The sequence below is a fragment of the Colobus angolensis genome, unplaced genomic scaffold (genome assembly GCF_000951035.1).
Source record: "Colobus angolensis palliatus isolate OR3802 unplaced genomic scaffold, Cang.pa_1.0 Scaffold75, whole genome shotgun sequence".
In the NCBI taxonomy this organism is placed as follows: domain Eukaryota; kingdom Metazoa; phylum Chordata; class Mammalia; order Primates; family Cercopithecidae; genus Colobus; species Colobus angolensis.
Genome location: NW_012121265.1, coordinates 12,546,738 through 12,560,043, shown reverse-complemented (window position 1 = coordinate 12,560,043; position 13,306 = coordinate 12,546,738). Strand labels below are relative to the sequence as shown.

The 13,306-nt window shown below is 39.5% G+C and overlaps 1 protein-coding gene across 3 annotated transcripts in view; it reads right to left on the bottom strand.

Annotated features, from left to right (window-relative positions):
* The window catches only part of SORCS1 (sortilin-related VPS10 domain containing receptor 1), a 591,520-nt gene that overhangs the window by 92,900 nt on the left and 485,314 nt on the right, over positions 1–13,306 (bottom strand). For all 3 annotated transcript variants that reach the window (XM_011927917.1, XM_011927918.1, XM_011927919.1), the window contains exons 12-17: positions 8,694–8,796; positions 8,353–8,429; positions 6,419–6,510; positions 4,162–4,269; positions 1,970–2,087; positions 347–477 (exon numbers count right to left, since the gene is read on the bottom strand). In XM_011927917.1, coding sequence (XP_011783307.1) covers positions 347–477; positions 1,970–2,087; positions 4,162–4,269; positions 6,419–6,510; positions 8,353–8,429; positions 8,694–8,796 — 629 coding nt within the window. The remainder of the gene's footprint in view (positions 1–346; positions 478–1,969; positions 2,088–4,161; positions 4,270–6,418; positions 6,511–8,352; positions 8,430–8,693; positions 8,797–13,306) is intronic.

Here is a 13,306-nt window from a genome sequence, read left to right as displayed (position 1 = left end):
CTCCTGACCTCAAGTGATCCACCCCCCTCAGCCTCCCGAAGTGCTGGGATTACAGGCATGAGCCACCACGCCCGGCCAAATCTGCTCTCCTTTTGTCCTAGGAATCTAGCAATTATATGAAGATAATTACCAGCCATCTTCTGAGTCCTCTTGCAGTCTAAAGAAACTCTTGATTATCCCACATACACAGGTACATAGCTAGTAAACTATGAGGTAATTTTATAAGAATATGAAGCTTGCCACTTAGCCCTATGTATGTTACTATTATTTCAATTCTAAGGTTTCATTCAGGCCCATGTGGATTTGATACACTGAATGGCTCCAGGAGATAATTGCACAAGCTCACCAATCAAAATCAGCCTCAGTGCAGACACAGGGTTCAGATTCCATAGCTCCTGCATATTTTCCTTGCATACACTTCCGCTCTGATTTTCGCTTCTTATATATTCTTTTTGCTCCCATGATACACGCTTCTCCCTGTAAGCAGAGGAGGATCACAGATACTTGGGCACATAGTTTGGACTTTCCCTGTTCCACATGAGTGACGTTTAGGGAGGCATTTGCACATCTTAGTGTAATGTGAACTTTGGTAGCCCTCTTTGTGCTAACAACATTTTCCTTTTGCGGTCCAAAGCCCTCTTATACAACCTGACTATAAAGGCAATCCTAACAATCACTGAGGATTATTAAATAACATCCTTAATTTTGTGTGCACTTATCAAACCTTTATTTGGCAAAGTGTTGGGTGCAGTGCTATGAAGGACACACAGATAAGTAAGACTCAGCCTGTACCTAGTGCACTGCCAACAAATCTGTAGTAATTAAGTTCAATTCCCTTATAATAAGAGATTTACACAGTTGGTCATTTATGAGAGCATGAAAGAGGAGCATTGCTAAGAAATATAAAGATCCATTTTGCCTCGATTTATTATGTCTCTGCCCACACAACTTTACAGCACAGATTTTAATGCTCCTCTACCAGACAAGTGAGAGAGCTAAATTCAGTGTTTTCCCACAAAATAAATAAAAGCTTTGAATATCACAATGCTTGTGCATCCCAAAGGAGAAAATATCAGCAATGTAAATGAGTGATTTTATTTTTTAGCCTCTGAAAAGGGTGGGTGTTTCCAGATAACGCAGGGCCCACTATCAGACACACTCCTCCTTTTGTGTTTCTGAAAGATCAGAGTAGAATTTTGCTTAATCTACGGAACACCTTCTTTCTTGAGCAAACTCACTTTAACTGGCTTCATTACACATCTACATTTAAATATGTTACTTAGTCTAGGTTTGAGGTATATGACGTTTTTCTGCCTGAATATGGTGATGGCTTTGCAGCAGGTACTTCTACCATATCCTTTGAGAGATCTGCGGAACGACTTGTACCTTGGGAAATCAAGGGAGAGACACTTCCATCCAAGCATTTTGATATAAGCTGGATAGGTGAGAGGCCAGGACAAATGAAAGTTGCCTATTAATAATTCTGCATTCTCATGCCAGGAGTACCTGGCAAGGAGGCAAAAAGTACTATATAGTTCCAAGGAATCAAGGCAAAGGGGAAGAAGGATTTCTCCGGCAACACTCACCCAGCATAATTTTGTTATTTTATGTCTCTGTTTGCACTGCTAGATAAAATTGAAGAGCTCTTCCTCATCCCCTCCCCTACCATGCAACCATATGACATTCTTAGATGAATGATGTTTGGATCTCAGTGCTGAATTGGTATTTCATTTTGAGTTGTAAGTCTAAGCCCTTCATTATATTCTAGCACAATAAAAACAGAAATGACTTCACAACAAGCTATAAATGGTGAGCTTGTTCACTGCCGTGGAACACAAAATGTGTAAGTAAACAGTAGATGGACATTTTGGCCTAGATCATCCTAGTTCCTATACCTTAGCAACTAACTTTCCCTCAACACCACTCATGCTTCCTGCCCAGGCCTTAGTCTCAGTTCTTTTCCTCCTACCTGGCTGTGCAGCTGCCAGGGTCTGTAGTCCTCTTCGACACACCGTCTATCAAAAATGGACTTGTAGTCTACTTTGACCAGCTGCCATTCAGAGCGGTGGCTGAAGTGTCCAAACACTCTACAGAGTTTATGGTGATAAAAATAATCACAATGATAATAATGCCATGAGTAATAACCACAGAGAGCATTTGTGGAGTGTTCACCCTGAGCTAAGCACATTACATGAATCACACCATTTAATCCTCAAAACAGATTCATGAAGAGGATACTTTTTTTTTTTTTGAGACAGAGTCTTGCTCTGTCACCATGCTGCAGTGCAGTGGTGCAATCTCGGCTCACTACAACCTCCGACTCCCTGGTTCAAGCGATTCTCCTGCCTCAGCCTCCCGAGTAGCTGGGATTAGAGGCATGCACCACCACACCCAGCTAATTTTTTGTATTTTTAGTAGAGATTGGGTTCCACCATGTTGGCCAGGACGGTCTCGATCTCCTGACCTTGTGATCCGCCCGCGTTGGTCTCCCAAAGTGCTGGGATTACAGGTGTGAGCTACTGCACCTGGCCGAGGAGGGTACTATTACTGGATCCACTTCACAGATAGATAACATGAGGTTCAATGAGTTTTGTTAACATTGCAAAAAACAAAATCAAGTCATAATAACAGGTAGAACCAGACCCAGAGTGTTTAATTCAAGAGCCCACTTGTACATATTGTGCTACAGGATTGGTTGGGAAAATATGGTTGAGAAAAGCAATCATACATGCTGTATTCTATGTGGTCCAAGATTAGACTTCTAGGTTATCTTGCTAATGCACATAGTTCCCATGGTTTCCATTCTATTTTACCTTCCCACCAGCCCCTAGCGAAAGTGATCATCAGAGCCAAGTACTTATAATGGCTTCCTACATTGCACATTCTACTCTCTTTCCTCAGAGAGACTTAAGTATTTACTGAGATGTTTGAATTACCAATCATAGGTTTGAAGAAAAGCCATGAAGTGGCCTGTTGGGTCAGTTTTTAAAAATCTCTGTTTTGAAAATATAAAAATTGAAGGAAGACAAATTATGGAACGCATTGCTAATTTAGCTATGTTTCTCATTGAGAAAAGTGTAGCTATTAGTCATATTAGATTTTTATTGTTGTTTTCTGCCATTAAAAAGTAGTAGTGGTAGGCCGGGCGCAGTGGCTCATGCCTGTAATCCCAGCACTTTGGGAGGCCGAGGCGGGTGGATCTTGAGGTCAGGAGATCGAGACCATCCTGGCTAACACGGTGAAACCCTGTCTCTTCTAAAAAAAAAAAAATTAAAAAAAATTAGCTGAGCATGGTGGTGGGTGCCTGTAGTCCTAGCTACTCCGAAGACTGAGGCAGGAGAATGATGTGAACTCAGGAGGCGGAGCTTGCAGTGAGCTGAGATCACGACACTGCACTCCAGCCTGGGCTACAGAGTGAGACTCTGTCTCAAAACAAAACAAAACAAAACAAAACAAAACAAAAAACAAAGAAATAGTGGTAGGGGAGAGAATTGGAAAGGTTACCGAGTATTGACTTTGGCTTGAAAGTTTTCATTGATGACCAGATCAACTACTTTACAACCATCCCTATTTTCCATGTCCAGTTTTCCAAAGGAATGAATTATTACAGTTTCATACTTGAAATTCAAAGTCCATGTATTAAAGCTCATAGGCAGGGTCATTAATCTTTCACAAATTAATGATCATCACATTCCAGACAAAAATGAGTATACTTGCAATTTCACCAGAACAGACTGTTCTCACGGTTTTCCCAATATGCCTCACAATTGGGCTAGGTAAAGAGCCAGGGAAAAATACAATGCTTTGTGGCATTTTGATGAAACTCTATGTTCTGACTTAAAGCGAAATCATTCCTATATGCCTGAGATTTTCTACATATGCAGGTTCTTTATTATTAAAGTTTTAAATGTACAGATTTATTTCCTATTGAAATTGTCACTTCTAATTTCTCTAAGCGCCTCAGTCTGGGTCTCCTAAAAACTACCAAAGAACCAAGAAAATAGCTGTCCGCATTTTTCTTCCCTATTTTCTGTACGCTCTTGCAGTACGATGCAACAACCTTGAACCTAACAGCTGCAAATCAAACAGGCTTAGCTATAAAACATTTTTGTAGATTACTCTTTTCTATGAAGGCTGGACCACATCATAGTTTCAACTTACGTCATGATGAGAGTCTCTTCTCCAGGCTCACCCAGAACCCCATCCACAAAAAGTGGAATAGATGTGAAACTGTATTTACTCCAAGATCTCCCTTCATCAAAACTCAACCTAATGATATAAAAAATATCAGTCATCAGATCTCTGAAAGAAAAAAAATAGTCATTTCAAAGGGAAGATACTCTCAACCCAGAGATAATACATTTTAAAAGTAGCTGAGACATTGTCAAAATGACCCTTTCATATAAATAAGTGTTCTTAATTATATCAGAAAATAGAAATACAGTTAGCCAAGCCATGGGGACACAGATGTATTAAAACATCAATAAAGGAACAGCTACATTAAATGGGAATTAACTATAAGTCTTTTATAAAATTTTTGAAAGTTTGGATGTTTTTTATTTCTTAGACCTCAAGCTCTTGACCCTGTCCAAAACCTCTCTACTGTCTAACAAGTCTCACAGGTGATACTGAGGAGTGATGACCTTGTAAGACTTACTTAGATTTCAACCAACCCATCTCTAAGTGACCAAGTCCTCAGTGTGTCCTTCTTACAACTATAAATCCTGGTTGACCTCACTGAATGAATGAGTACAGGATAGGCTCTTGAAAGCAAGAAAAGATAATTCTTCAGTCCTGATGGTCACTGGAATGGTCTAAATGCTTGTGTCCTCTCTAAAATTCAAATGTTGAACACCTAGTCACCAATGTGATGATATTAGAAGGTGGAAACCTTGGGAGCTGATTAAATCATAAGGGCGGACCACCCATGAAAAGAATTAGTCATCTTATAAAAGAGGCTCAGAGAACTGCCTTGCCCTTCCACCATGTGAGGACATAGCAAAATGGTGCCATCTATAAACCCAAAAGTGGAGCCCTCATCAGACACTGAATCTGCCAGCACTTTGATCCTGGACATCTCAACCTCCAGAACTAACAGAAATTAATTTCTGTTGTTTATAAGCCACCCAGTTTACGGTATTTTGTTATAGCAGCCCAAATGAACTAAGATAGTCACCCAGGACCCTTTCTTTTGCTCTGCGTTTCTTTATGAATGCCCTTGCTCAAGCTTAGTCTGTTTTTCTTTTCTCTTTTGCAGCTTTGCCTACTGTCATCAAAATAACTAACAGTAGAAGGAAAACTGGGCTTTTGATTTTGGACAAACTCATATATGGAGAGAACCACTTTCAAAAACACAGATGAAAGAGCCTATCAATAACTCCTCTGGAAGTTAGTCCTTATACATCCATCTGTGGGACATGCACAGGCAGAACTGGGGAATATCACCTCAAAAAAGAAAAATAAGAAAGCAAGATCAGGAGAAATGAGACTGGAGCAGAACTGTGACGAGTTGATCATCTCCGTGTGGAATGCAAAAATGGACATAGATATTAAACTCCAGGAGATGTTATTTGGGAAAGGTGACTGCAAGAAGTCAAGGTATTCAGAGACTATACCTGATGATGAACATTGCTCCACCTGTAATCTTGCTTAGAGAACAATATACTGGTGAGGGAGTGAGGGTGAAAGTATCATAACATTTGCAAAGTATAATGCAATCTCTCTCTCTCTCTCTGTCTCTGTCTCTCTGTCTCTGTCTCTTTCTCTTTCCTACCACCACAGCTCTAGTAGACCTTGACATTCTGAAACTGGCCCAACTGTCCTATAGAACCAATGTTTACGGTTTCTTTGAATACACACAGAAATTGATCCTCCCTGTCTTAAAACTTGAGAAAGTTACATTTGTCTTATCTGAGTTCTTTTCTCAGGAAACCAAACCATCAGGCCTCCCAGGTAGTATCAAGGACCTGAAACTTACCAGATAAAGGCATCTGACAATGAGAAGCCAGACAATTTACCCATCATGACTGTCTAATTGACAACTTGCTTCCTGTGGACCACTTCCTCTTCCTCACCTCCTCTTCTTTATCCCTCCCTAATTCCTGTTTTCCCACACCTGGTTACGTTTCTTCCCTCTATATAAACCCCTAATTTTAGTCATCAGAGAGATGGACTTGGGACTCTGTATCAGCCCGTATCCTTGGCTGCAGCACCCAATTAAAGCTTTCTTTCCTGGCAACATTTGTTGTCTCAGTGGATGGGCCTTTTGTGTGGAGAGTAAGAGGACCTGAACCAAACCTCGACATTTTGGTAAAGATTTACTGCAAAAACAGACACAGTTCGATAGCCTGACTCCTAGACTGATCTTAGCAGTGCAGGACCATCAGGTGCAGATCACACAGGCAGCAGGTGCCCTTACCAAAGATGTCGAATTGGGAGAGATGTGTGTTTCATAGCAACCAGGACTCCACCTTGATCCAGGTACAAAACACTGTGCTCTTCTTCAAAGATCTGGATGAGGAAAACACATACATGGACACACATCCACATCCACACATACCCAGGCTTCAGAGAATAAGTCTTCATATGAGAACAAAAATCCTTCCCATGATATAAATAGGTTTCCCTAAATCTTCGGGAAAATAAAGTTATAGAACAATTCTCCCCAACATAGGCTACTGTACCATTGGTGTTATACAAAATAATTTTAGGTGTGTATAAAATAAATTTGAACAATGAATATTTTCGGGTTCATGCTTACATTCCTTCATTTTCATGATAATTTCTATTGATTCCCAGTTATGATGATGTCAGAATATTGGTTAACTGTCATATATTACACATCTCTAGACAGAGGGAACCCTTAGAAATCACTGACTCCAACAGTCTCATGTTCATAAATAAGGAATTTAAGGTTTAGAGAGATGTGGTAACTCGCCTGAAATCATGCATACAGTAATGGACGGAACTTGGACTTGCTGCATTACAGTGCCCTTTCCAGGTCTTATTACTCTGAAGTTTCCAACTGTTATCAAAAACTGTTCTTGTTTAATTAATAGATGTTCCACCAAAATCATGGTGAGTTCTGTTGTCATCTTTGGGTACATGTGTCATTGGGTCTTTCTCCAAATGTAGAGAAACAAATTTGAAGTCAAATGGAGACACAATGGAAACAATCTCTAGATCCTTTCTGTATAAGATGCATACTGTTTTCTCAGATTATTAGTATAGGCTTGCCTGGAGTTACATTACAGACACTCTTCCAATTTGTTTATTTCTTATACCCACGATGCACCCCAAGACTACAGAAGTAAGACTTCTTTGCCTTGTTTGGGGTGTTGGAAAGAAGAAAATGGGATCCTAGCTCTCTGTTCTCCAAAGGAAGTTTACTTAGGATAGTCCAAGTTTCTACATACCTCCAAGATCAATTGCTATGGGGTTTCTTATGCAAATTTCTTCCCTTCCTCCTCCGCTCAAAATATCAGAATCCCACTGAGGATCTATAAAGAGTCTGAAGCTAAGAAATGGCAATTGGAACATAATGTGGACACCTCTATCTAAAATGTAAAGCAGAGTGCTCTCATTGCTAAGTGTGATTACCTATGCATTAGATTTCAATTTACAGTGCTAGTTATTGTATGATAATTAAACATCGGTAGGTTATTAAAACATATTTATTGAAGTATAACAACCATGCATTAGGTGCATATCTTGTTAAGATTGCTAAACCTCATTAAATGCCTGTTTTATAAGCTATGGGTACCTAATTTTCATTCAGAAGAAGGGCATGAAGCACTTAAGCTAAACACACTGGTTTAAAGTATTCCATTTCTACTTTCTCTAACATATGCATCCTGATGGTTATTACTCTGTCTTTTGCACATGAGATTTAAACATCTCAGAACACCACCTGGGTAATGGCCATTTCTATATCTGCATTCCTTCCTATTCTGACTTCAAGGCAAGGGGAATTTATGGAGCCAACTCAGCATTAGATATGTAATCTACCCTTAAGGCTGCATATTCCCTATATGATAAACCCTTAGGAATTCTGGTTTTCATCTACGGGAAAAAAATTAGTCAGACTTAATTTGGTTTCATTGTGACTTATAAATGTCCTTACATACAAGCTCTGAATAAGGAACATCTTTATTAAATGATAAAAAATCTAATTCCATAAATATTTGCTAAATTCCAAGATTTAAGACTTTTATTAAAAAAGGAAAAACAAACATATTCACAGTCGTTAGGATTTATGTGTAGCACTGCTGAAAAAGTTCCCAGATTTGAACCAAGCTGGGCAATTTTTATGTTACTTAAACTTCAGTGATTTGACCCAGGGTATTTTCTTACCTGTCTCCAGGTGTTTCCTGCATCTGAAGAGACAAACATGCTGATGTCAGTGTCTGACAATTCAGAACCTATATTACCTAGAAAGAGAATGATGACATTAGTGAAAAGAACTTTCTGCAAAAGCAACAATGGACTATATTGGCAGGTGCATTGCCTGAGAAAGATTTTGACTGCAAGCATTCTGTCTGTGCAGGAGTTTTCTGCAGACTTGCTTCGGGGCCAATGGCTTAGGTGCCTTTCAAAAATATTTTTAGCTTGCTCATTAAGTTCCAAGTACAGATATCTAGCTTCTTAAAATAAACGCTATTTACCACAGCCAGCAAACCAGGCAAGCTTCTTACCTGATGCCACTATGATGCTTGGAGCTGTGTCTTTGCTGGCAATGATCCCTGATGTGTAGGGATTCTCAGAGACCTTCAGGTGAAGGTGTAGTGAGCAATAGGGCTGAAAAGAGAAATAATAAGTGCCACAAAATTGCATAATCAAAATGGTCATTTGAAGCTCAGAATTAGATCATCCATCCATCCATCCATCCATCCATCCATCCATCCATCCAACCAACCATCCCATTTACCATACATCCATGCACCACTCCAACCACCCACTGTACCTATACCTACCCTTCATTGTTCATCCCCCAAATATCTAGTGTCCACTAAGTGTAAAACAGCCTTCAAGTTAGTAGAGAAAAGATCACCTTCATTTTAGGTATAATCTAATTTGGTCTTTGTCATTACAGAGCTTACAGTTTACATAGAGGGCATGAGATCCTTCTATTAATTACCATAAAAGAGAATATTTTAACAGCCATAAAAAATGTAGAGACAAAATAGTATGAGATGGTAGAAGGTGGAGATACAATGCTGAACTTTGAATCATGAATGACTCCAAAAAGAAAACAGTACCTGAAGCAAAGATGGATAGGTTATGAACAGTAGGTAGATGCTCAAGAGGTTAAAGAATATTTCAGGCCTTAGTAATAGCAACAATAAAGAAAAAGAAGCAGAAAAGCTGAGTAGCACAGTATGTCATCAGGAAAGACTGAGGAGGAGAAATGGGATACGAAGCCAGGAGAGAAGGTCAAGTCAGGTGGGAGGATTTTGAAAAAGTAGGTTGGCATCTCTTAGTCATCCTCCATTTGAGACCTTGGTCTCAGTTGTATAGAAAAAGTATATGAAACTACCCAAACACCCGCCAGACAACTGACCCAGCATCTCTACCAGGATATTATCAGAATCAGAATCATTCAATATAAAAGTCATACTCGTAAACAAAATGCACTAGGAGTAAAAATGTAAATGAAAATGTAAGGGACTTGTTTATCTGTGCAGAAACCTCAGTCAAATTATCTGATTGAGATATCAACAGTTTTCAAGAAAAAATGGATAATAAATCTTATACGAATTTTGTTTAAAATAGTTCTTGTACTGAGTTGTCAAAAAATATAAGTTTGTGTTTGAACCCACATTTCTTTTCATCTCTCAGGAAGATTACTTTCTAATCTTATCAACTGGAGTTTTTGGAATCACCAATGTATCTCTGTTATTACTTTTATTCTGCTCTGTAAGATTCAGCCAGCAGACATTCAGACACCTACAGATGCAGTGATTAAATTTATATAGGATGGAGTAAATGACAAAGTGAAAATGAAACTCAGGAATAAAAGCAGCCAGAACACTGGTGAAATAAAATAGCAGATCACAATTTTCTTTACTGCCAACAAAGTAAAATTCTCAAGGTACAATAGTAGGAAATGATTGGTTTTGCATAAAAAATTTCATGTAAATCTTTCAAAAAAAGGAGTTTTCATTTTATAATCTTCTACAAGAGTAAAAAAGACAGCTCCTATTAGAAGAAATATTAGGCTTAGACGCTTGGCTTTTATTTGTCCATGAGGAAGACTAGAACAGATATAATTAAATGCGGTGGATGTCAGAGCAGCATAGTACAGCACTCAGATGATGTAAGACAGGATAAACCAGGAGTGCAAAACCAGTTTTCCATGAAAGTCTTCCTGATAACTGCAGCCTATCAGGGTCTCCCCTCCTCTAATCTACAACAATTTATTTCACTATGTACAATCTTGTATTATCTATTTCAAGTATATACAATTATATCCCTCTAAGAATATACTCTAAAAATAAAGATAACTCATTAAGTAGTGCTTTGCATCTTTTGTGAAACCTAGCATAGAATCTAAACAAGATAATAAATAGAAGCTTGCAATATCAAGTAATGCTTTTTTGTTAGGACATGAAAGATATCACTTTACTATTTTACTCAGAGCAATGCCAGAAGTATGTGAGCAGGAATATAAACCACATAATCTGAATAATGTTGTGAGCATCTGTATGGCATTCCAAGAAGTAGACTACTGCTTGGGGATTATCCCTAGACATATGAGCTTAACAGAGGACATTTTTCATCACCAAGGACTTTTTGCAACAGGTGCACCTGGCTCTCCTAGCCAGGAGAGCACCTAACTTGCAATCTTAAGCCAGTTGCTTGCCACGGCTGGAAGATTTTGAAAGTCATTTTCCACCTGACTTAAGGATTATTTGGTAAGGGGAAGTTGCCATTACAAAGGAAAAATGTCAGCCCGTGCATGGTGGCTCAGGCCTGTAATTCCAGCACTTCGGGAGGCAGAGGTGGGTGGATCACTTGAGGTCAGGAGTTCAAGACCAACCTGGCCAACATGGTGAAACCCTGTCTCTACTAAAAATACAAAAATTAGCCAGGCATGGTGGCAGGCACCTATAGCACCAGCTACTCGGGAGGCTGAGGCAGGAGAATCACTCGAACCCGGGAGGCGGAGGTTGCAGTTAGCCGAGATCACACCACTGCACTCCAGCTTGGGTGACAGAGCGAGACTCCATCTCTAATACAAAACCAGACCAAACCAAACCAAACCAAAACAACAACAACAACAAAAACCAAAACCAAAAACAAAGGAAAGATGTCATTTTCCATTGGCTACCTCAGCATGCCTCTGTTGCTATTGCTTTCAGAGGGCTGAGATCTATTAATCTGAGAAAAAAAAGACACCAGTTCACGCAGTAACAGCAACATTAGAAATTATCTGTTGGTGCACTTTTTTCTCCACTCTCACATTTGTAGTACTGGATTGCCCCCAGCTGGTACAAGGAGAATATTCTTTTTTCTTTCATTTTCTTCAAGGCAGTTATAGTCTACACAAATGTTTAAGGAAAAAACAGCGTGAAGTGATTCATCTTCACTTTTTTCAACTTAAGCTGTTGCACTGACCAGTTTTGGACGTTTGTCCAAGTGAAGTCATAAACAATTAATACAGTTTATATTAGTATATTTTATTATAATGCTTATCAAACCCCTCCAAGTTCCTGGAGGACACAGGACAAAGCTCTCCAGTTCTTATGCACATTTTGCCCAGGCTGGGGGCACATCACAGGCCCCTCTCTTCCTTTCTCTTGTCCTCTTGCCTTCTTTTCTCTCATTAGCAAATATGTGCTGAGTACCTACACATGCTAACAGTCACAATAGTTGCTTTTTTCTTTCCAGGGTTATCTCCAAGTCAATAGAGTCAAAGCACAGCCTGTTCCAAAGGCAGTTCTCTATTTTCCTGACCTTTCCACGTTCAGAAAATATAGAAATGTACACCCAAACCACCAATGCCAGCAGCTGACCTACAGAGGATAGAATGACCAGCACACATTATTGGAAGCTGCCCTTTGCATCCTTACACATAGTCACAGGCCATGGCACATCAATTACCCATGGCATCCCAATTCTAGGAGCAACTAGAGCGTTAGTCTGTAATCTTTTCTGGGTCAGGTACAAACTTTGGGCATCTGATGCAAACTAAAGACCAAGAAAAAGTGCACACAGACAAGTACACAGAGTCTTGCACTTAATTTCAGGGAGTCTGCAAAGCCGTGAAACCATAAGTGGACCTCTAGTTACTAGTTACCTTTCTTTGCCTGATTCTTTTATTTTAACCAACAAAGTACTTTGGCTATTGCAAGTGTTCAATAAATGTCTGCTGAATTTAACTGATCCATTATTACTTTATATTTCAAGTATTTATCATTTATTCCTTCTGTCTAACTTAAACATTGCACCCTTTGACCAATATCTCCCTATTTCCTCCGACTTCTAGCCTCCAGTGACTACCATTCTGTCTCCGCTTCTATAAGTTTGATTGTTTTAGGTTCCAAGTAGAAGAGAGAAATAGACTTGGTCTTTCTGTGCCTGGCTTATTTCACTTAGCATAATGTTCTCCAGGTGATCCATTAATTATTTCTAGCATTGTGGATCCCACTGGGGAATTACCACATAATGGAAGACATTCCCCCACCATGTAATAAGTCAACTTTAAAAGCTGTTATATTACTTAAGGGTCAACCAGCTTCAAATCCCAATTCTTTCTCCTCAGGCTCTGTATCAACTGCCTTTAGATCCTTTCTTCATGGTACCTTTATCTCCATGGTATCTAATCTCAATACTGTATTGAAAAGACACATCAGAGCTTTTGTAAAGAACAAGCTCCCAAATAGTAGCCCTAACACTCTCCCTCCCGAAATACATACTCATTTGTATAACTTCTTCCTCTGACTTGAAATTCGAATTTATTACATCTTCAATAAAGAGTCAATGGCAAAGAGGACGGAGGCCCCTGGATCCACTGGCTGGGTATGGGGAATTCAGCTCCAGCCCAAATCAGCAAAATATATGGAGTCACAGACAATGGAAGAAAGGTGAAAAATAGATTCTCCTGGGGCAGCTGCCAGATCAGTTCCAATAGAAAACTCCCAGATAGGCCGGGCGCGGTGGCTCATGCCTGTAATCCCAGTACTTTGGGAGGCCAAGGTGGGTGGATCACAAGGTCAAGAGATTGAGACCATCCTGGCCAACCAACATGGTGAAACTCTCTCTCTACTGAAAATACAAAAATTAGCTGGGCATACTGGCACATGCC